Source organism: Tribolium madens, unplaced genomic scaffold (assembly GCF_015345945.1).
Source record: "Tribolium madens isolate multiple individuals breed KSU strain unplaced genomic scaffold, Tmad_KSU_1.1 Scaffold_97;HRSCAF=244;Tcas5.2_LG3a, whole genome shotgun sequence".
NCBI lineage: Eukaryota > Metazoa > Arthropoda > Insecta > Coleoptera > Tenebrionidae > Tribolium > Tribolium madens.
In genome coordinates this window covers 4,393,287-4,418,193 of record NW_025401069.1, presented here as the reverse complement: position 1 = coordinate 4,418,193, position 24,907 = coordinate 4,393,287, and the positions used below count along the sequence as shown (strand labels likewise).

Sequence of the window (24,907 nt, the reverse complement as noted above, 5' to 3'; positions counted from 1 at the left end):
TTAAATATTATTTTAATAGCGCTTAAACAATAAATTAATTTACTTCGAATAATGATATCCAGGAAAGGTGGGTAAATACTCTTGTTTATTAACTCAAGTGTTTGTAATTCCTTTTAAAGAAATAAGTGGTGCACTTATCCATTTGCGAACACAATAACAATAATTACGTAACATTTATTAGAGTCACTTGTATTTTCATTTTTCCGCTTTGTAAATTTCTCGTCTGAAACAAAGTTTTATCAGCGCGATTTTTCAATAAAATCATTCGAATCAAGGTGTATTTGTTTATAGCAAATCTCGCATTAGATGTTAGTGCCAAGGAAATGTTAAATATTTACACAAAGTTTTAGTGCATAAAGCAACATGATAAACTCTTCATTTTTGTACTAATGAGATTGGAATAGGAAATCACCAGAGGTAGTCCAATAATAATTCAGCATTGGGCTAAATTTAAATTGTCTCTGACTGTCCAAGTTACAGCATGCTCAATGTTGTTCCTTCAGTTGTGACTCGGAACTTGTGAGCTTATGACTCCCTAAGCTATGATAGTGACAATAACAATGACACCTCGTCAGTTGTGACTTGAACGTGATCAGTGTTTGATTTTATTTAAACTCTATTCATTCATAATGTGTGCGGTAGAAGTTTCAGTGAGAAAAAAGTGAAGGTACAGTAATATCTAACAATTAAAACTCGTTACAATGATCTTGCAAAAATGTCATTTTTCGACCCACGATTTACGACATTTATTATTAAAGCGTGGGTACTATATCACTATAGCAGTAATAAGAGATTACCTAGTGAAAATCGGGAAATGGGAGTGCTTACCTAACGAACCTCAGTTTTCCTATTAAGAAAATATGCGGGGGAAAATAAGAAAATTTTGCAAGAAACGGGTTCCAAAAAATTACATTGTTCAGTTTCAGAATCAGAACGATGGTACTCGAGTCAGCGATGTTTCCACATTTAAAAAGTTTTGGTGTTCCAATAAAAGAATTATAATTATAAACATAAAGTAAGTACAATTATCACTTATGCAAGGCTATTTTGTTTCTTAATTGAGAAATAATAGCACCTCTTATCGCACTTTTGAATCACTCATGCACGTGGAAACATGAAAATAAAATTGGTACTCTACTCCGGTACTGACTCGAAGTGTATAAGGCCTAAATAAATCAATTTAAATTCTGTTTGATCGCAGTCCAAATCAATTCTAACTTTATGGCACGTAAACAATCATTTCTTGTTCAGATAGATCTCACATTTCAAAATTGGTATGCATTCCGCGCAAATAAAATCATTTCAATTCCAAAGAGCTAATTTTGTTTGATTGAACAGGTGCATTTCCTGCAAAAACAGGTCATTCTAGATCTGGAAATCGACCGAAAAATAAATAGTCTTTAAAATGATTTGTTTTGAGGATTGTAAACATTGAGAATGGAGCTGATTTAATTTTAGTAACTGCACTTCGTTTACAACCCCGGCTAAAAACCGTTCTCAATACAAATTTTGTAGATGGATGAAAGTGAAGACCCTTCTGTGATGTTTCTAAAATCTACCAGATTTTGGATTCAGAGGGTGTTTGTGCCCATTGTGGTGTGCATAGGAGTTGGGGGAAACACAGTGACCGTCATGGTGCTTACAAGGTGAGCCTTTTGTCTCTGTTATCTTTAAAAGTAACATTAATTGTTTTATGGGTTTTGGAAAACTCATTAACCCCAGAACGTAACAATAAATAACAATTAGAAACTTACATTTCGCTGTGTAGACTTCCTAAATTCGAACTTTAAGTACACATAAAATTTGCTATAAATCTGAATTCTTTCACATAAAATAATCATTAGGTATATTTGTAAAGCTTGTTGAATATTTTGCAAAATTTTTACAATAATTATTGTTCCCAATGCGTCAACTTATGATCCATAAGTGATTGTAATTGCATGTTATCAAAAGATTTAATTTTTACGACAATAATAAAACGTCAATTATTGGAAAATCGTGGCAAACTCTTTGTGTTTGAAACTAACTCGCAGTATTAGAAATAATTACACACTTCCTAATAGCTGTGATAAAGAATTTTTCATTAACAATCGGAAGTAAGTATAGCAATGGAAACACGAAAATAAAAAATAGTGTGAAAACAGTAAAACCTAGAAAGTTATTGATAGCAGTGCAAACTTTTAACATCCCGGGAACCGATCCAAATCTCGCCATTTACAATTTGCAAGTGGCTGAGCATAACTTATGGACACTATTTAAATTCTGTAAATAGAGTCGACAACAGTCTGGTGGCAATTGTCCTGAAAACAGTGCTGAAAAGAAAATCATTGAAATGTTCATTATTAAGTAGCGATAAGTTAAATATATCTGTTTAAGCCGTTAGTAAATAAAAATCTATGGAATCAACAATCATTGCAGAATCACAAACGCAACTTGATAATCAACAATGTTTGTAAATAACTTAAGACGTCACAACAGACATTTTAGTGGTTGACGGAATAACCGCTGAAAGATGAGTACATTATCATATTTTTAATACATTGTTGTCATCATGTTTCTTTTTAAATTTGAATTAAATAAAACAGCAACTTTGGTTCATACAATTCGCTAATACTAAGTGTTTTTTAATTAACGAAATTATAAATAAAGTCTTGGAAAAGTTTCACACATTATAAAACAATTTTGTTAAGTTACTAAATTTTTTACGCATGATACCTGGACCAAATGGTCCATTTTTTACCCTATACGTCTGCTTTAACAGCTGCTTTTTTATGTCAATGTAATTAAAGTTATTTTGCTACATTGGCTTCAAATTACAAGGATTTATAAAATTTATTATCAATAATCTTAATTTATTATAAAATTAAACGGCCTATATTGTCGAAACTGTGCCAAATCTATAAAATGGTCACATTTGTTTGGTTAATTAGGCTACTGTTATAATCACATTAAATTTAAAAGAAGTACTTACAATTATAAAGTAAATTATTGCATAAATAAAAAGTGAAAAAATGGAGCTGAATTTTCTATATTCAAAGGTGGCACAAAAAACCGGCACCTCCACCAAAATTTACATAATTTATATTAAAAATTTGTAATTTTCTAATTATGAAACAGTATTCCAACACTTTAGAGCTACGAATATTGTATTTGTTTGCAAAAGGTTTGATTTTACCATCCTTTATATTCAAAGGTTTCCACTATTTTTCACAACATTCTAAAAATAAACGTTATAATAATGCTGGATCAAAACACATTTAGGTATATTGTGCCAAACGTCAGTTACCAGTATAATTATTCGAATATACACACCGGATATATCACTTATATGTTAAAAAATATTATTTATTTTCACAAAATGAATCTCTTGTCAGTGGCCAAAATGATTTTAGGCATTATTCCTCCATGAAATGTCTCTCATTTATCCTAAATGAATTTTACATGCAATATTTTATTTTTTGAATATCAATTTAAAAAAATGGAATTTTTGTTATTGAAGGGGTTCTTGATGGCCTTTTTTATTTTTAATTTTTTATAACTACAATACGACGAACAACAAAAATGATAAGTGATGTGTCTTTACAAAACTCGTACTGGAACAAAAATAATTGTTCAATCATGCATCAAACATTTTGGCTTCTTATTTTTAAAACTCTTTATGAAACCTTGATTTTCTAAATCTGAAAAATTCAGACTTATATAACATTATAAAAATAGTAAATCATTATGCCGGAACGATCAAATTTTGGAAAATGCCAAGTATAAATATTTCTTGGCAAATTTTAGAGTGAAAGTAAAAATGTTTATTTTAAACTAGGTATCTATTTTTTATTTCTGCTCAAATGAGTTGTTTAAGTTAATATATTACGAAGCATGTAAATGTCGTGCTTAATTCAGTTTGCCACTGGTTTAAATTTTTATAGCTTTTCATGTATGTACATCAACGGGAACAAATATTTTTTCCAAGTAAAACGTGTTTATCTAATTTAGCGTCTAATGACAGAAAACGCATCTTCACTAAAAGCATTGATGGTTACCGAGGTTAAAAAGATTAAAATTTGCTTAACGTTGCGATAATGTAATAAATAAACAAATTAGAATAATAATAATAATATTAGAATATGTGAAAATTAATTTATTGATTTTATTTCAGGAAACGTATGAGGTGCTCGACGAATATCTACCTCACTGCCCTTGCAGTTGCTGACATTATTTATTTATTGTTCGTCTTCGTGTTGTCATTCGCTGTCTACGACAACATCAATGACAGAAAGTATGAACTTTTTTGGAGGTTTTTTGGATTGACTCACTGGCTGTGTGACGCTGCAAGTAAGCAAAACACTATACACCCACATGATTGTTATTTGAAATTAATTTCGCTCAGTTATTGCCCTGGGTAATGAAATTTTACAGAATAGCGATGTACAGTCAAGGTGACATTTTATACTTTTTTTCATGTAAGTACCACAGTGATTTTTTAATTCAAATCAGTTCAGAAAGTTTAAACAAGAAGAGAACAATTTTTTACATTCTTTATTATCATATCTACAGTTGATTTTGTGTTCAAAATTATTAAACTAAGCACGAGTACAACAAAATTAATTATTCCATCGTTGTAAAATTTTGGTACCGCGTCTATTTTATTTAGTCTGGAACATGTTTTTTAATTATGTTCCAATAACCTCATCTGACATCATCACACAATGACTATAGATAATAAAAATCTTCGTGAAAAAATATTTACATACTTTTAGTTCGAGTATATTTCCGTGGAAGATTTAATTTGTACACTTTTTTTGTCTGTAATATTTTCATGAAACGCAAAGTGAATAAATGTGAATAAAATTTAAAAACGGTGACAGAAAATTACGAGATTACGGGCCTACATTCTGGAACAGATAAGTAAAAATTAAATCGAACTCATTATTTATTAAAAAATTTTTTGGAACCATCACTAATTGATTAGAGCAATAAGATGATTACTGATAAGTAATAAGTTGCTTTTGTGTGATAATAATATTTTAGTACTAAGTTTAAAAACTATTGTAAAAATACTACTTTTTATTGGAAAATATAAACAAAGCCAGAATAATTGTTGTAGTAATAATAGTAGGTATGTATTAGAAAAATAAAAGTACAATAAAAAATTGGCAAAAGCTTTAGGACAAACATTTAAGTGTAAGTAAAGAACTCTAAATAATCATAGTAAGTTGAATGTGTTTTCCGATATAAATTGCACTTTGAGTTTCTTTAAAAATTAAAAAAAACAAAGTTAAAAATTGAATAAACCATAATAAACTTAGTTAAAAATTTTGGTTACGGAGGTTTATTCAAAATTGTCATTTACACATCTTTTAAATGTCTGAAGTAGAATTCTTTCGATGTTGGCTCTATTTTAGAAATCCACGTAATAAGAACATATTCTTCATGAGCATGACAGTCGTGACTATGATCCGTACAAACACTTTCTATCAGCTGTCGCTGGAAAATTTTATTTGAGTAAAACGCCTGGGTGAGTGCCAGGTTTGGCTTTTACACAATACTAATGAAGTGTAATATTACGAAAATGGCTTTGACGTACATCGTTTTAGTGACTAATGCACGAAACAACGATTTCTAACATGTCTAAAAATCGAATCGGTATTTTTAGGTAACGCATCAGTATGGTTGACGGTATCTTTCACTTTAGAACGGTACATAGCAGTTTGCCATCCAATTAAGGGTAAAGTGCTGTGCACCGAGAATAGAGCAAAAATCATCATAACAGGAATCACGATTTTCTGCATACTGTCTACTCTGTCGACGACGTTCGAGTACGAGTTAGCGATGAAGGAAAAGTGCATCCGCAACTGCACGCAAGAAGAGTTAAAAAATAGACAACACGTCCCCGGTAAATGTTTCCAAAATATCACTTTCCATCATCTGCCGAATCATAACATAGTCGTGAGCAATCTCAAAACTCATGAAAGTGATGATTCTAACGAAAAGCTAATTAAAGAGATCTACACTAGTTTAGAACCGGCCATCAACAAACTTCTCCCTGCCAATTGCACGTCTCATCCTCATATCATCTACGTCCCAGTCCAAATGTTTAACAAAACCAGGCCCAAAAAAATTAATACTAATCTTATAGAAGGAAGCGTTAACAATAACAGTGAAGTGTCAAAGGACCGGACTGAACATGCCAATTTAGTGCCCACGGGTAAATTGATAACAAATGACACTTCCGACAATGACACCTGTTGTTTGAAGAAATTCACGGTTAGCACGGTGCTAACTAATCTAGGCAAAAACAAGAATTACAAGATATTTATTTCGTGGTTTCCCGCATTGTGCTTCGCTCTTATACCTCTGATTCTCATCGCCACCTTCAACTGCTTTCTGGTTCACGCTGTTTACAAGTCGCAGAGTCGGAGGAGGAAAATGACCAACTCACAGGTAAGGAAGAAAATTTTCTAAAAGTATATTATACAAGCTATCCAAACAAACAATTAAATTGATAAATTGATGTTTTTTTTAAAACTCAAAATCGAGTTAGATGTAACACAAAGATGTCGTTTTAAATAAAATATTCATCGTTTCTTTACATTTGAGGCGTTGCGAATTAAAGTGGCCTAACAAACATTAGGCGAAATCTTAATAAAAATTAAAATTTTTTCTTTTAAAATTCTCTTTTGTTTGGAATCCAGTCACTTTACTGTTTATTTTTAATTGTTTTAAACGTTAGGCCTGTGTTTTACTGAAAATTCAAATAATAAGCAGTTGGTCTGAGAGTAAAACTGAGTTTATAAATTTTGTGGGATAGGCCCTTCTAATTCCAAACGCCTCATTTTTGGATACAGCTTTTTATTACAATGCTCAGATAAAAAACTTTCAGCTTCGTCACTTTTACTGATAATAACATATTATACTATTTTTAACAGTGGGTGACTTTTTCGGAGTCTGCAGCTTTTTATATTTACAAAAATACATCATTCATAATGACGTTAGTAATACCGAAAAAAGTTTTAACGAAGAGACCCTGTATTTTTTAATAATAGCTAAATACGTAATAAGTACGTCAGATAAGTTATTGTGATTAGCTCAAAATTCAACAAGAAAGATCTTAAATTACTTATTCAAATATATTAATAATTACCGTAGAATTAAACACGTTTTATTTACTAAAAAAATTATTACACATGAAATATAAATAATTAGACACGTACAAAAATAATTTATGATGGATATGATTGACATAAGTATACAGGGTGCGCCAGAACTCGGGCCCCAGGGAAAAATGTGTTGTAAGGTAAGATACCAGGAATATGGAAAAAATGTTAAAAAAATTCTATCTATAAAAATTTTGAAGTTATGAGAGTTTTAATTTTGCACTTTGACTATTTATTTTTGTTGGAAGAATAATTTTTCAAGTTTGTTTGCTACAGGCTATTAGAAGAGGAAACAAAGAAACTGTATGCTAAATTGTAACTCTGTTTAATGTTATTTGTGGTTTTTATTGGCACAGTTTATGTACCTTTCCTAGATACTTATAAAAAAACATATAAAAGATCATCAGTATCATTAAACAGACATTTAAAAATGCAAACATCAAAAATTAAATGTCAAAAAATGATTGTTAAAATTTTTTGACAGATAGAATTTTTCTCTGGGGCGCGAGTTCTGACACACCCTATATAAAAGAGACCTTTCAGTGGTATGCATGAAAGATAAATTTCAACAATACGAAAAATATACAGGTGCGCCAGAACTCGTGCCCCAGAGAAAAATGGTGAGATCCCAGGAACATGGAAAAAATGTTAAAAAAATTTTATCTATAAAAATTTCGGAGTTATGAGGGTTTAATTTTGCACTTTGACTCTATTTATTTCTGTTGGAAAAATAATTTTTCAAGTTTTTTTGCTATAGGCTATTAAAAGAGGAAACAATTAAGCTGTATCCTAAATTGTAACTCTGCTCAATGTTATTTGTGGCTTTTATTGGCCACATTTTTGTACCTTTACTAAATAATTGTAAAAAAGGATATACAAGATCATCAGTATCATTAAATACACATAAAAAAAATGGCAAATGTCAAAAAATAAATGTCAAAATTTTTTGACAGATAGAATTTTTTAAACATTTTTTCCGTGTTCCTGGTATCTTACCTTACTTAAAAATTTTCTCTGTGGCGCGAGTTCTGGCGCAAGATATATTTTAGAAAGTACTTTATAGACCCAAATAAAATTGTGGAGTTGTTAATTAATCGTAGACTATGATTTTTTAAACGTTTGTATGTATGTGTGGAATAGATAGTAAGATGCAACCACGATGCAAGTGAAACTTTAATTATTTTATTTTATTATTATTATATTTTAATACAATAGAGCTAGAACTTAAAATGAAAACATTTAACCAGCCTATTCAAGTTTTACACCTACCTAAAAATTGTGGAAAACTATTATACCGGAAATGCTCTGTAGAAAATTGGAAAACAAGTTTTTATAGTTACAGAAAACTGTTGCTTTAGTAAATCCACTCTTTCTAACAATTCCAATAAGTAAATATTAAGGCATCCCTTTTTTTTATTCTTTTTAATTTTGTTTGTATGCAATTTAATTTAAAAATTACAGAGAACAAATGGAGCTTACATTTTCTCTTAACGAATAACATTTTTAGAAGGCATTGGCCACAGAAATTAACGGTTCTTTGGCCCTTCTTAGATATTTACTGCGCGTTACTACGTACTACGTACATTTTCATAAACAATTACTCACCGATTGCCGGTATACCGAATAAATTTGGTTTTTATTGCAGGAAACAGTTTCGATGTCGAATGAAAACCGCATAACGGTCATGTTAATTGGCGTAGTGTTTCTATTTTTAATCTGCCAAACGCCGACTGCTTCCTTCCTGATCTACAGCAACTTCTACGAAGCAGAAGACTTGGCCACGGAGAACATCCACCGGGGTAATTCCTCTTGAATAGCGCTTAGATCCTGTATAACTATAGTTTTTTTCCAGCTTTAGGCAACATTTTTAACTTTCTCGTAAACATAAATGCGGCTACGAATTTTATTATGTATTGCATTTTGTCGAAAAAGTACAGAACTACGTTTAGAACGTTATTCTGTGGCCGCAAAAAAAACAGACAAGACACGTTAATCTTAACGGATACTAGAACGAGATACACCTCATGTAACAATGGTTTCAGAAGGAACGCTTCCGAATATCACACTCCAAGAAATTTGGAGGTAACTATCTATTTCTTTAATAAAGGCAAATATGTAAATACCTACAACTTGTGCATAAAGATTTGAACGAAGCGGAAGTTTACATGTTACGGCTTTTTCCGTTCTCCCATATTGGTAAATTTTTATAATTCAAATATTGAATTATTAGGCTTTAGTAACAGTGACTAACAGCTCTAATAAGGAATGTAAGCCTAAAATCGCCTAGCTAACCGTACTTTTTTTTAGAAAGGTAAGACCCTCGAGCGAATCCATTATTCGGCTTTGTGATGCTCAAATGGACCGTTTGTGTGCTAATAATTTGTGCTTATAAGTAAGTAACAACGGAATGCAAACAGCAAACAGTAGCAAGTTCTTTTCCATATCCATACTTATATTAATTATAGTCGATAACAAAAATTTAATTATTTTAAACAAATACAACTGTTCAAGTGTGATTACTAATCTAATTATAACTTACTTAATACTTAGTATAAATTCTAATTACCCAAAAGTTTATTTTTAAAGTAACTCCTTATTTTAAAAATTTAAGTTTATTTTTGTAAGAAAATTTAAGATACAATTTTCTAAAAATTTGCGTTGCTATTTTAAAGCTATAGTACTCGTAATTAAGAGTTTTCAAGAAAAATTATTATGACGGTGGTTAACTAAGTATTATAATTGTTGATCTAGGCAACCATGAATACCCAATTAGAGCCAAATGAAATGTCTATACATAATGTATAACTTATTATTTATTATCTATATTATATTAATATAATATGTCTAAGTACTTCTGTTACGAATATTGTTGCGAAAAAAAAACACATTTAAAAGAATTTTGGAGTGTTTTTGAAATGTATTGAAATGTAAAAAAACACGCAGTTTTAAAAACATTGAAAAACTTCATATACTTACTACATATCTTACTGAAATTTCAATCTGGCACTTTGTTAACTGTACAACAAGTTTTATGATAGACTATTTTTCATAAGAAAGAAAAATGTCTGTCGGTTTTCATCTGTTATTTGAAGGGTTCAGAAGTCAATCAGTTTAAAATGTTAAAAATGAGACAGTTGAGCATTTAAAAAAAATGTATAAAAAAAGCTTGCAAAGGTGAAAAACAAAATCTTTATTGAAAGAGAATTGATAATACTTCAAAATAGTGCCTTACGTGCATTGCCAAATAAAAGATTTAACAATACAGTGTCATCTGAACCACATAAATCATTTTGAGAAAAATTGTGACTTAGACTGATTGGCTTCTAAGCTCTCCATTTGTATATTTTTTATAATAATGGAAATAATTAAGTCCCCATTGATTTCAAAGTAACAGGCGAATAAAAACTGCTTTGGAACCGAGCGTATTTACATAAGCTAATTACTTTCCGTAAAAAATTATTAATGCATTGTAAAGTATGTACTACAAAAATGTAATCGTTTTTCAAGAGTAGAATCTTTCGAAATTCCTTTTAATTTTTGAATTTTGCAAAAAAAAATCAACGAGCCTACTAATTTGCAAGCACTTCAGAAAATCTTCATGATGAGCCCGGAACGCAACTTTAACAATTTGTTTAAAAAACTACTAGTTAAAAAACAACTTTATTTAATTAGAGGTCATTTTTTATCATTTTTTTTCTTTAATAGTAGTAGATTACATTAAAAGAAATTTTTTTGCAAAACTTGAAAACTTCAAGAAATTTCGAATAATGTTATTCGTGAAAAACGATTACATTTTTATAGTACTTTACATTGCACTACCTATCTTTTTCGTAGAGTAATTAATTTATGCAAAAACGCTTGATTTCATACTTTTTATTTACCCGATATAATTTTTTAAAGCGAAAGTTCCGCATAAGTGGTGGATGCGCCGGGTTAACGAACCCCTGATACCCACAACAATTTTTCTTCTAAACATATTTTAGTTCTTTTTGTGGTGAAAACTGAATAGATTTGATATAGAAATGCATACGGCAAGTTTTTGCTTACTTTTTAGACCATTGTAAAAAGCTGCCTTTAAACATAATTATTTTGACGTATTTTTCTTCAGTGAAAAAATGTTTTCATTTAGCCTCAAAAAGAGTTTTCTGCAAAACTTTATAGTCTTTGAGTGAAATGGCTTCATAGTTTAGTACCCCGTTAAAACTACTATAAGAAATAAGTTTTTGCCTTGCTGTAAAAAAAGTGATTAAACTTTCTAAGTAAATATTCACTATGGAAAAAGTCAACCAATCTAGTAATAGCATTATTTAAAATAAAACACTAGTGCACTAGTCAGTATTCGATGCACCATCAAAATACCCGGGTATTTGCACACATGCATAAAGTTAATCTTTTTAAGATTTTCAAAACAATTGGGTTATTAATTACCAAAATTCATTTATTAATTTGACTTATAATTAGTATTTAAACAATAATACAGGTTAGGTCAAAGTTTTCCCAGGAAAAGTATAGAAAAATATGACAAACAGAATTTCAAAGTTTCATCTTAAAAAAATCACCGTTGAGTGTATAACAAAGGCTTAATTTTGCACAATATTTTGTCATTACGAGATACAGTTAATTATTTAAAATGTTGTTGAAATGTTTCACTTCAAACACAATCTTTATAATTTCTAAGTAACTGTTTGTGTTATTTTGCATAATAAATTGATTTCTTGGTTTTTGGTCATTATCTGGGAAACTTTCGCTTTCGTTAGACACATGTATTACATTCACAGCATTTTTTCCGCCCACGCTCTAAGAGTCTAAGCTTTCTTTTATTGCATGTATCGACACTTTACGAAGAAAGAATTTATTGAACTCCATCGAAAATTATAAATAAAGAAGCTTTTATCTCACTTTTAGTAAAGTAAATCAAAAATCGTGGAGACAGTAGTGGGAATTAACACAATACTAGGTACAGCCACCGGTGTATAAAGAAGAGCGTAATAAAAATATTTGCTTTAGTACTTTATAATAGCATTAACTTCACCAGTTATCAGTTTGTTACTCATTTTAATGCATTCACACTCTCTTACGTTTCAGAACGCACCCACGTACATATCACTTTAATAAACATGCTTGAAACCATTTCTGGTCTTGAAAAACTTGAGAAATTGTGAAACAACTTTTTCATGATTTTATTACAAAACATAAAAAAATGTGAAGAGAAAAAATAAAAACTTACGTATATTCCGGTTAACATTTTTTGAAGATATTCGAAATTACTAATCCAAATATGGAATACTTAATACAACTTTCAAAAATTACATTTCATTTTATCCATTCTTGCTCATCTGCTTTCTCGATGTTAATTTGCATTCAATCATTTTTATCATTAAAATATGTAAACTTTTGGGTAATAGTTATAAAAATAAAAATGTTTAAGATAAATGAAAATAATCCCTTGCTATCGGTAAGTGCAATATAATCGATTTTTCTTATTTGTTGCAGACCCAGAGCTTGACGAGCATTCCTCGATCAAAGTCACTAATGACTCGGCCTCCCGGCAAAGCAAAATCCAGCGACATAAACCTCTAAACTATATTAGTTTACTTTTTCATTATCATGTATACTACATGTACCTACTTATAAACTCACTACTAATTTTGTTAAATAAAAATATTTATAGTTATTTTATCGCTAATCACTTCGCTCTCTTTCCGAGATAAGAAAAATATCAGCGTATCTTAGAGAAATAAAAAATCTTGTTACCGTTCAAACTCACCTGCATTTTTTCCAAATTCCTGCAAAGCCGTTTTGCCGCCCACACCAAAATCAGCAAACGACGCCTGCGTAATGGAACACTTACCTACGCGCTGACATTTGAACATCGTCCAGCCAACTCGAGTTGATCTGAGAATAGCACATGAACGAGTCTTCGGGTTTACGAAACTAGTGTTGTGTGTATGTGGTGTGGTACAGGATACCTGACGACTTCAGCAGGAAACGGTAAGTCCGAGCCATAATCGGCAAAGATTAAAAAATGCGATCGTTGATATTTTCGTACGAATCAATCATTGCATTAAAATGTGATAAACTGATAAGTGAGCCGCTTTCTGCAAAAATTACAGTGAGACTGGCAGTTTATGGAAATTTTTTCAAAGACAAACAATTTGCAAAATTAGAAAATTATTGTGAAGCGCCCACGTGGGATTTTACTTCATCTGCTCGTATTTATTAATTTTACCTTGAAAATATTACATAATTTCATAGAATTGTCTTATTAGCCACTAAAACGTGTTAAAATGCCGTAAAATTTTTTACCGGAGTTTTACGGTTAGTGCGCAAAAAAGCATCTGTTATCACCGCTGCTTAGACTTTCCTAATTTGGAAAAAATTAAGCTACATGAAAAGTTAGTAGTCCTAATTAGCTTAATCCTTGACACCTATTTATCAGAAATGACAAACGCTGAACAATAAGTGTCAAAATTTTACTTATTTAATACCCTGATGAGTAAATTTATAAGCACGCCTCGCTTGCCTTTACTGTTATTTTACGTCATTTTAAATAAACATTCAATGAGTTAATTGTTGTTTTTTACATTGCAATAAATGCAGTCTGCGAGATTCCTATTCTAGCGCACGCAGTATTTATGCAACAAAAGTGCGACCTAATTCTTGGATTGAACGAAATTGATTCTTACTTTCTATCAAAATAGCTTCTCTGAAACACGAGGATAACAATTAGACGTGCATTTAAAAATAAAATTGGGGACTTGGCATAGATTTGCAACTCAAAAATTATCCTTGACCATTTGTTAGTCACCAACTAATGACTTATTTTATTTACAATCCTATTTTTCGTACCGAATTGAGAAGAAAGTTTATATAAAAATACTTTTGTTTACACCATTTCTAAAAATAGTTTGGTTCAAATAAATAGGTGGTATCTAATTTTTTTATTTAGTGTCGGCGTCGAGCCAGATCCAGAATTAGTAATGATGAATTAATTATTGGGTTAGCAAGTTATTTGAATTAATTGTGTAATTGGGACGCTGAAATGTGACAAGTACCTCGAGTAGTTTCTATCAATTTGTTACAATCGTATTATTTAATAGACAATAATGCCGCTCGGAATTCAATTTGAATAAAACATATGTTGTTTGTGCTTTTAATTCAAAAACAATTACGTGTGAACTCGTTAAAGCGATATTTTTTAATCTTTAAATTATAATCAAACATCGCCGCTAAATGACTATAATTTCACGACCTAAGATAACCTATTGTTAAGTTAAATGCATTTTGCCAGATATGTTCAACGTCTTCGTGAGACTTGATTTTTACTGTTACCTCACGTAAAGCCGACATGTGTTATTCAAAACAAATCCGTGCTTTCGATAGCAATGTCAACGGCCGTATTTTGCCTAAGCTATTGGAAGAATTTTTATAATCACTAATATGTAAATCATGTTCAGTTTGTTCATTGGTGGTCGTCTGCTGAGTCTGTGTTTGTTTTAAGTCAGACTTTAAAGTCGTTAGTAAATAAGAAGGATTTACATTGTAGCAAAGAAAAACATTAAAAAGCCTAAAACAAAACATGAATTACAATGTTTATCACATTAGTAAAGAGAAACTAAAAAGAAATATGAAAAGTAACATGAAATTGATTAGGTCAAATTATATTTTACGCGGATTAATATTATTGTAACCCTAAAAATGTACTATCAGCATGAAAAAACACTGAAACACTTCATAAACTCAACCGCAGTACATGGAGCTGAATTCATTCGGCAAACCATAAATCTTTTCACTCATAAACTTAACATTTAACTTGAAAGTTACATTTGAGGTGAAATTTTGCTTTAAAAAACAGAAATATAAATTATTACTTACTATTCTTATTTATGAATTATTTTCATAAATTGATATACCTAGCATATTAAGCTTACCCACGACTTACTCGTATGTAATAAAATTTATTGTTTTTTGTGTTAATTAAGATTCAAGAAGATTTTTTCTAAATTTTGATTTTAGTATTAGAACAAATTTTTCTAAATTTGAGAGAGATTTTTCAAAACAACATACCATTTAGAAATCTAACATTTTTCGTAAGTAACTGTCAAAAGTGAAATCTTTTAACTTGTGTCAACCTAAAGCGTATTAATGAAATCTCATCAAGTAGAACAAACAACAAAATTAGAAAACAATCTTGCGTGCAAGCAAGACGTGGCCATTAGGTTTTGAAAATTTGGTGTAATTGGTTGCAAAATTAGATATCGTAAAACATTTTTCATTAAATTTGTATTTTTTAAGTAAAAACAAACAATGATACGTTTGGGGTCAATGAGAACATTATGTAATTATAGTTTAATTCAATAGGTAATTGAAATTTCAGTTAACTACTAATTCAAACTAATTTATTACTGCTCATTTGATGCAGTAACAATTTTCTTTCGTATTCAGAAGAGGAGAAGGCGGCACAAAACGATATCTTAAAATGTTGTATATAATTGTAAATACCTTTCACTGAATAAATTAACCAATTTTTTTTAAGAGTCTTTCATCTTAAGTTAACTTGAATTTAGTAAAAATGCAAAAATAAGCCTTTTGGAAGTGACTCTTTGGGTAGCTTTAGAATTTTGCAAAAATACACATCCTAACCGTGACTGACATTCACGCACAAAAATAAAACAAATAGAGTAAAAATTCGCGTTAAATATAGGAGCGCACATGTCCCGGCTGAAACGGATGAGTTAAGCCTACATTGTTGATATTTATTAAGCTTAAAATTGAAACTCGTAGTTTTTTTTTTCAAATTAAATATCTCAAAACGTATTTATCAATCGAAAAAAAAAACATAGAAATGTGACGTATTGTATACCTGAAGGTTCCGACTCACCATACCATTAATGACGTCATTACAAGAAAATCTCGTTTTGATTGGCTATAGTTACATGTGCTTATAAGAGCATTTGACCGGTTATTGAATTGTACTGCAATTCAAAACGCATATTTGTGCATCTCGAAAGTTGTTATCATTCTGATGTAATCAAATAAGGAAAATTATTATAATAAAAGATAAGTTAATCTTTTCTAAAAATATAGTACCAGTGTCACAGTAACAGATTTATGACGAAAGTGGATAAAAACGTTTCGTAGTCGGTGTGGGCTTCGCATAGCATTTCAATTTTTCCTGCACATTCTATTGTTTAATTTTTATGTAAACTTCCACACTGACCCACCCACTATTAAAGTATGTACGTCATGCATTATCACAAATAAGGACAGTGCATAAAATTCATGACACTGCTAGTTATTCAATCGTGTCCTATATTATTTTCATATTTATTCAATTAATTATTTAATTAAGTTGGAGCAAGGTTATTTTGATCTTCTGCAAAAATCGTAAAAGGTATTTCTGTCTAAACCAAAGATTGCTCTATTAGTTCTTTAAGCCCCCCGCTCAAAGCAGGTTGGACGTAGTGGGCGGCCTTCACACCGTCTCCATGTCTCTGACTACATCTTGCTTGCTATATTTGGTTAGGTCAATCGTTTGCAGTGTGGGCTTTTGACCATATGTTTTGCACTGCATTTTTTATGCAATTAGATTTAAAAATCAACGGTTTTCCGATAAAAGGATCTCAAGTAAAATTCACACCCGGACAAATTAATATTTTCCATAAAGATTCAACATTTTGTTTTTAAATTAGCCAAATTTTCATAATAGCTAATGAACGTGGCTAATTCTGTTGTAAAATGGTTCATTTTAATTGTAAATGTAAGGTGGTGACCTGGCACCCATATATGTTTCAAGAAATTCGTGGAAATAAAAAGTCATACCGTATAAAGAAGTATTGTTACTATAAAAAGAAAAAGTTGATGAAGTTTATGTTTTTGTTTTTTTTATTTTTTTTAAGTGGAAAACATTTGGTTTCTGTGGAAAAGAAGAATTTATAAGTATTAGAACTGGACACTAATAACAAACTTTCAAAAATGTATAAAAATCATCCAAATTCTCGAATAAAATTATGTAAATTGATATTAATAAAACTACTTCTAGTTTCTTAATGAATATTTTTTGTAATTGTCGTCCAGAGAGTAGTAGGAATGTTTTTTGTAACTCCTGTAGTAATGGCAAAATAATCATTAGGTAAATCTCAATTTTTAAATTGTTTTGTCGGTTTTGCCATACATAGTTAGAAACTTTTAATATTTTCATTACAAAAAACAAGAATTTTGTTTCACCTAATTATGTGGCTCCTGCTTTAGGTAGTTGAAAGCATTAATTATATTTAGTTATTTAAATAAATATACAGTTATTTCAATTCACGAAATAACGAACCTCTTTTAAAGTTGTCCTGTTTAATGAACTTCTTTAAAAGCTTTGTCCACGCATTTATGTAGATTACACGATAACGAAAGCTTCGAGACGGGTAATAAGCAATAACCAAACCTAACTAACCCAAAAGTATTCATAAAACCTTTTGAAAATCGGTTCCAACTGATAAATCACTGAAATCTCCATAAAATATTCTCTTCTCAATGATCTCATAGTCTACTTATGCAATCAAACGACGTATTTTTTATTCTTCGATAAATTTAAAACATGGAAGACGTCACAGCTTGTTTTAATCTTCCACATTGACTGATTTCGCTGCGGTAATAAAGCTGTAAACACACATGTGATTTCAGAGGGATGTTCTCGATATCGTGCACGTGTCTAAGACAAAAAATTTGTAAACCAGATGGCTTATGCTTTAATTTACATTTACAGGTGTCGAAGTTCATCCCGTTTACAATTTCCGTTTATTAACAGTTGCTGATGTAAACACACAATCAAGAGTGAAATTTCTAAGTTTACTCTTCCAATTAGAAGATTCTAGTCTGACAGCTTGTCTCTTGTCCTTATAATGCATTTCTAATTTTATTCGTCAATAAATAAAAAGCCGATTACGTAATTCGTGTTGGTTTGGTATGTGATGGAAAATAAATAGTGTTAAGGTGACAAAGTGGTTCGTATGTGGGAAGATTATTCGTAAAACACGTCAGCTGTTTCATTCATCCACCCACCAACGCCATCAAAATGGACCCAGATTCATTATTGAAAAACTGAAAAATATCTCCGAAATTAGACTGAGATAATTGCTTTGTCGCCTCTGTTTACACCTTGGAATCACCTCACAGATGTTGAAACGGAAGCTCCGTTTAGAAATGGGTTAACATCTCGACCCACATGTTCTAATTAGACTTCCTGGCGCACTTAGATCTTCAATCGGGCTTAGATCCGTCGTTTTTGCGACGTGAATGAATTTCCTCCCACATTTCGCATCACTATTTCTGAAAGTGACCCAAATCGTTAATCAGAAGGCGCCAATCAAGTCTTTAACAAGACGCGATGAAATGATAATGGCATCCAATTTCGTTCCAAAGTTGCGAAAATCTTTATTACTCTTTTAATTAAGCAATAAAAATGTGAAAAACAAATCATTTGCTGGCTATTAATAGACAGTTCCGCCTCGTTTTCCACCTGCGCTCCATTATTAGTAATGTAGAAGAGATGACATTAACGGACGTTATTGGGCTAAGGTCAAGCTCCGTGACCCTCAGAAAAACCCTTTTATGGATGAGTAACGAACCTTGACCGCGTTTGGTTCATTGGGATTTATGGAGTCTTTCACGTAGACCACAAAAATTGACGCCTTGTCAGGGGCGTCATTAACAAATAAAAGACCTGTTTCACCTTTTTTTCAACTTGTTTGTTAAACGACAATGGTTGGGGTTTGTAATTTATTTATTTTTCGGATTAGCGAGATGGAAATGCGCCACAGAAAGGGGATTGGAGCTCCTCAAATTATTTCTGTGACAAGTGAACTTAATTAGTGACAAACTTTTTCATTTTCTCTAAATAAAAAACTCTTCTCAAAACCTTAGCGATTAATCCATAAATAGAAAAATAATGGCAATTCATATGTAACCATTTAGGAAAAGCTAAATTGTGAGGAATGAAATGTAGTAATACAACGTAAACTAAAAGTTTGAAAAAAGAATTTTTCTTTTTCAGAAAAAAAATTATTGATGAAAGACGACAATGTGCTATAAAAAATGAAATCGCTTTTTAAAAATGAAAATTTGTTTTAAAAAATTGAAATGCCTACATTACAATAACTACGCGAATTATGTCGAAAAAATTTCATGGTAAGTAGCAACTTCAAAAAATTAATAACAAGTTTGTAAAAAAGTCAAAAAACGTCAGGTGTTCCTTGCCCTTTGTAGTAATTTACCCTTCATCCATTATTTTTTTAAAGCAAATAGTTTAAGTTTTTGTTTAACTTATTCGCAACAATTTGAAACAGATACTACAGTATAATAAAAATAATAGAATGGTAGTTTTGATTGATGTTATCTGTTTTTTAAAACACTAAAAAACAAATATTTCTTAAAGAATTCTTGGTCTTGTGTAATATTTTTTCAGGTGTAACACTGATTGAATTCACACACACATGCACACTTCCTAAACGAATAAAATCTAATTTCCTTTACTGTTTTCTAATGGACTTCCAAGCAAACTGAAATATAAACTGCCATAAAATTATTGCTTTTATAGTCCATCAAGGCGAGGCTGATGGCGAATAAATTCCGTTAAAGTCGATTGGGTTTCCATTTATTTCATGATTTTCCAGATTTACTTTGCTTCTTACCTTCTTTGTGTTTACTTATAAATTTATTAATAACTTTAGATCAAATACATAATATAATAAGCAATTTGTGACAAATCTATAATAAAAATTGTAAAAAAGTGCCCACAAATTGGGAGTTTGAAATTCGATGCCAAAACTTTTGTTAAAGAACACAGAAAAATAAGTAAATATATTATGTGTTTGATCTTTTGGATTTTCTTGATAATTTTAAACATGTGCATAAATACTTTTTTGCATTTAGACAATTAATTATACATTTATATTTTGTATGATGATAATAATAATAATAAATTATTCAACGAGTGAGAAAGTCATTTCCACGAAGATGAAATTTACGATACGACCCGAAGGCACTTTTTCTAACTTAAATAATGACTGTAATATATTTTTTTAATTTTTATTATTATTATTCTTTAAATTTCTCCACAGTTGAAGATTGAATAACTTTCTTGAAAACGGTTGAGAAAAGTACAAATTCTTTAAATGATTAGAAAAATATTTTCTACCACGTCCGTAGTGTAGATCTTTTTTGCACTATTTTAATAATTTGTTTTAGAGATTTTTTTTCATTTGAAGTGTGTGAAGATGACAAAAACGATAAAGCATTTTCACTATTTTGATGTGGTCCTTTAAAAATCGGAGATATATCTAGTTTTACAAATGATCGTTTTGACGTGAAATTACTCAAATATTTTATTTTTTATTTTTAGGAATAGCAATAATTAGTTTTCGACTATTTTAAGTAACTAGCGCAATAGTGACTAAATAAATATGCAATTTTTAAAGGTTAATTTCTTTACGACATTACGTTGATGTAATAGATATTAGCAAATGTTTTAATTAATCTGTATTCTGTCTACATTAGGTTATTTTTTTTTTCAGTTTAATGTGCAGGCAGCATGTCGACGATCGAACGAAAAGAATACCAAGAAACGAAAATAATGCGTACGGTGTCGCCCGTGCGCAACTTCCGCAGCTCATCTCAAAATCTGGCCGAATTTGACCACAACCTCGACTATCTCCTCGAAGACCTCCAAAACTCAGTCTCCCGTCCCGGTAGTTCCCTCGGAACTCACCGCGAAACCTCAAAAAGCAATTCCCTCAATCGGTTCACCAACGTAAAAGCCTCGAATCCCGTAACTGAATACTCTGCCGACGACGCTTACAATTACACGGTAAGCTCAATCGCCGTTTCCTGAAACACATTAAAAGAACACGTTTCAGTCCCCTGATGGCACGAAACGCGTCACCGGTTACAAGAAGGAATCCTATTCGTATTCTACCAGCGGCGGAGCCCCACCTGCGAAAGCAGGCATCCAAAATAACATCAACCAACTGGATTCGCTTTTGGACGACTTGCAACAAGTGAAGAATGCATCATTCCAGGAAAAAGGTGAGGCTCGAGTGGCTTTGTTAATCATTGTTTGAAGAATATTCGGGGTTTTGATTGCGTGCTGACTCACGGGATATTTATAAAGGCGTTTGTTTTCCAGAATCTTATAATAACACTGGCGGTGATCCAGAATTTCAGTAAGTAGATTGTTGATTTTATTTCATTCGGTATTTTGGAATTTATTTTGATTTGGTAGAAGGGGCGGTTCTAAAAGAACAGTTCAACGCGAATTGCATTATGGGGATACTCCCAGATCGAGCTCAAGGAGTCGCACTTTGGAAAGGACAGAACGGGAAGGGTCAATGACAAGAGAAATCCAATACACAAATGAAGGTTGTTGATATTTAACTTGATTATCTCAATTGTTACCAACCTTCTAATAGGTACTTATGGTGACATCCGCCAAATCCGGGGAAGGTCCACTTCCCCATCATCCCGCACGTCAACTTTAAGCAAACAAACTAAAGTGAAAAACGTCCATAACTACCCTATGGAGGTTGTCGAAACGACAACACCCGACATCAATCCCGAAATTTTGGCCCAACTTGACCCAAGTCTCCACCCTCCAGGCAACACCAAAGTTACCACAACCATCAAAACATACACTTACGAAATCCCTGGCTCTGGCGACTACCCCACAAACCTAAACTCGTCAACTGAAACAGAAAAATACGTATACTCCCCAAACCAAACTCAATCAACACCTAGCAAAAGCTTTGTTTACAAAAAAGTCGAAAACAAATCATCGGAAAACACAGTCAATTACGTCCCGTACCAAAAACCTGTCGGTCCCGTCAAAGAAACAATCACCACGAGGACTTACCAACCAGGTTACATTCCCGACTCGCCCCCTACACGCAACCAAACCTACGTCTACAACGAGACAACCACCACGCGTAGCTTACCACGGCACCAAAACCCCCCGAAACAAGACACATACATTAAAGAAGTCCACGAAAACAACACCTACAACCGGCAATACCCCGATTATCCGCCACCATCGCAACAACACTACATAAAAGAAATCCATGACACGAAAACCACTACCAATGCCCGTCATCCCTATCCCAATGGATACCCCCCGAATGACAAGACGGTCATTTACAGACATGAGACTCATACAACTAATAATTATGGTAAACCGGTGAATGAGGTTGAGAGTTTTGATCCGAAACACCCGCCGTATCCACATGACCGAAGGCCGAATGAACCCGTGAATATCCAGTATAGGTACAAATCGGAAAGTACGACGACTAATAACTACAAAGCGGGGTATCCCCCGAGTGATGAGACTCAGGCTCTGCTGCCGAAGCCCTTCCCTACGGATAACCACCAACCAGAAGGGCCACCAAAAAGGCTAGACGACCTTATGGCGACCATAGGGCATGAGGTATTAATTTTTAACAGTTTCTTGGTCACACTTTTTTATTAAATTAAAACTTCTCCGGTTTACACCTGGTAAGAAAGTATTTTTTTTAATAAAGAAACTGCCCCCTTTTCTTGCAAAAAAGTAAAATTTAACACAAAAGTTTTTAATTAATTTACAACAAACTCCTTATGTACGATATTTTTCAAAGGTTCATAATTTAGCCCCCGAACAGCCCCTATAATGCTGGGTACAACGCACACGAACAAGAAATGGAACAGAGAAGAAGAAAATTTTCCAGATTTACTTGCTTCTTACCTTCTTTGTATTTACTTATAAATTTATTAATAACTTTAGATCAAATACATAATATAATAAGCAACTTGTGACAAATCTATAATAAAAATTGTAAAAAACAGCCTACAAATTGTGAGTTTGAAATTCGATGCCAAAACTTTTGTTAAAAAACACAGAAAAATAAGTAAACATATTATGTGTTTGATCTTTTTGATTTTCTTGATAATTTTAAACATGTGCATAAATACTTTTTTGCATTTAAACAATTAATTATACATTTATATGTATTTTGTACGATGATAATAATAATAATAAATTATTCAACGAGTGAGCAAGTCATTTCAACGAAGATGAAATTTACGATACGATCCGAAGGCACTTTTTCTAACTTAAATAATGATTGTAATAATTTTTTCAATTTTTATTATTATTATTATTGTCTAAATTTCTCCACAGTTGAAGATTGAATAACGTTCTTGAAAACGGTTGAGAAAAGTACAAATTGTTTAACATGATTATATCGGAGATAATTTTAATTAATTTACAACAAACGCCTTATGTACGATATTTGTCAAAGATTCATGTTTTAGCCCCCGAACAGCCCCTATAATGCCGGGTACAACGCACACGAACAAGAAATGGAACAGAAGAAGAAAATTGAAACTTTGAAACGTCAACAAGAAGAAGTCGATGATGCACAAAAGAAGGAGCCTCTTCAGAAGAGTAAAAACGTGACAGGTCCACCGGTTTACTACCCACCAGGACATGAGATGTTTGCCAGTAAAGAAGAAAGTGGTGGCGCTTGGAGAGCAGAAGTAACAACTGTTAAAATGTAATTTGGGCGTTACATATTTTTTTTATTTTTAGGGCGGCTATCAAAAAGCATCTGGTAAATATAAATATGAAGCGGAAAGTAAAAGCAAATCAAAAAGTAGTTCTGGTGCGACAGTTGTGCCAGTTTGTCTACCTTTATGTTGTGGACTACCTTGTGCCATTATTTAGAATGTTCGCTCAGAATAAAATTAATAACACTGGAAATTAAAGGTGCCTTAATGTTCATCATATACCTCATCAACTTGTCAGAGGATTATGTTTATTAATTTATAGTGTTATGTTTTTTTTTTATTTAACGTTAATTGTTTATTGTATATAAATAATTTTTTGGTATAAACAGCTTTAAATTTTGATGTAAATTACTGTCCTCCAATTAATACAATGTATTAAAACGACTTAAACTGTTTATTAGTTGACTAATTCTTGCCTATTATTAACAATAATATATTGCATCAATGTAAAAATGTATTTTATTATAAAATAAACTTACAAAATGGTTTACTGGGGATTTTTACTTCTGTCTTGGACTAGCCCCAATAAGACGCAATCAGCTTCAAGTAGAGTGATGTCCTTTTCATAACCCAAAAATTTCGATGATAATTCCAACTCCTTTATAAGTAATCGAACTTTACTACCTCTTACATATTCACTGCAAATATTTTTGATAAAAAAAAACACCTCGCAATAATAATTTCCTATTACCTGGCATTTTTCTTTGGTCGTGGGCACACGCAATGAAATTTCCATCCAAAATCTATGTACAAATCATCATCAACTATATGAAATACTTTTCCTGAAACTACTTTCCCTTCAGGGTCGCCCAACTACAATTATGAACTGTTTTTCCAAATATCGAAAATAAGAATAAACTTACATCAATAAACTTCGAGTTACGTAAAAGTGAGGCAAATGTTTGTGGTTTTTCCGTGCTTTTGCCATCTTTTAAACCTTCGAATTTTTCAAAAGCCTGGGCATAACTGCCAGGTTTGGTTTCCGCTGGTTTTTCGTCACTAATTTCTGTTGACAATAAACGAGAATAACATCCCGACCTTATATTCTTTATGTTTAATCTTATCACATACGAAATTGGTCGCAATAATGCCATTTTTATAACTCAAATTAATTTTAATTTCACAACATAACCTCAAAGTCAAGTAAGAAAATGGATCTACTACTAGTGGCACTT

General features: G+C 31.6%; 3 protein-coding genes across 10 annotated transcripts; 2 read left to right on the top strand and 1 right to left on the bottom strand.

Moving 5' to 3' along the window:
- The first annotated feature begins 309 nt into the window (after positions 1 to 309).
- Positions 310 to 12,825, top strand: LOC123015186 (FMRFamide receptor). 7 transcript variants are annotated; one of them, XM_044414790.1, is made up of 9 exons: positions 313 to 667; positions 927 to 1,015; positions 1,516 to 1,646; positions 4,154 to 4,329; positions 5,651 to 6,438; positions 8,797 to 8,950; positions 9,004 to 9,233; positions 9,459 to 9,543; positions 12,645 to 12,825. In XM_044414790.1, exons 3-8 carry the CDS (start codon positions 1,516 to 1,518, stop codon positions 9,498 to 9,500), a joined length of 1,521 nt encoding a protein of 506 aa, XP_044270725.1. In that variant the 5' UTR covers positions 313 to 667; positions 927 to 1,015; the 3' UTR covers positions 9,501 to 9,543; positions 12,645 to 12,825. The 7 variants fall into 7 exon arrangements, with proteins under 7 accessions (XP_044270724.1, XP_044270725.1, XP_044270720.1 ...); XM_044414791.1 differs by lacking the exon at positions 9,459 to 9,543 and having other exon boundaries at positions 318 to 667; positions 5,651 to 5,890; positions 6,134 to 6,438; XM_044414789.1 differs by lacking the exon at positions 9,459 to 9,543 and having other exon boundaries at positions 310 to 667; positions 9,004 to 9,347.
- A 159-nt stretch (positions 12,826 to 12,984) lies between these two features.
- Positions 12,985 to 24,116, top strand: LOC123015183. Of its 2 annotated transcripts, XM_044414780.1 has the most exons (8): positions 12,986 to 13,142; positions 20,714 to 21,006; positions 21,056 to 21,224; positions 21,325 to 21,361; positions 21,421 to 21,557; positions 21,608 to 22,614; positions 23,478 to 23,702; positions 23,755 to 24,116. In XM_044414780.1, the coding sequence occupies exons 2-8, from the start codon at positions 20,731 to 20,733 to the stop codon at positions 23,887 to 23,889; spliced, it is 1,986 nt and encodes a 661-aa protein (XP_044270715.1). In that variant the 5' UTR covers positions 12,986 to 13,142; positions 20,714 to 20,730; the 3' UTR covers positions 23,890 to 24,116. The 2 variants fall into 2 exon arrangements, with proteins under 2 accessions (XP_044270716.1, XP_044270715.1); XM_044414781.1 differs by lacking the exons at positions 23,478 to 23,702; positions 23,755 to 24,116 and adding an exon at positions 22,815 to 23,458 and having other exon boundaries at positions 12,985 to 13,142.
- Positions 24,117 to 24,173: 57 nt separating this feature from the next.
- LOC123015191 (28S ribosomal protein S28, mitochondrial) lies at positions 24,174 to 24,904 on the bottom strand. Its single transcript, XM_044414797.1, has 3 exons — positions 24,596 to 24,904; positions 24,424 to 24,545; positions 24,174 to 24,370 (listed from the first exon to the last, which is right to left on the bottom strand). The coding sequence occupies exons 1-3, from the start codon at positions 24,824 to 24,826 to the stop codon at positions 24,220 to 24,222; spliced, it is 504 nt and encodes a 167-aa protein (XP_044270732.1). The 5' UTR covers positions 24,827 to 24,904; the 3' UTR covers positions 24,174 to 24,219.
- Positions 24,905 to 24,907: the final 3 nt, after the last annotated feature.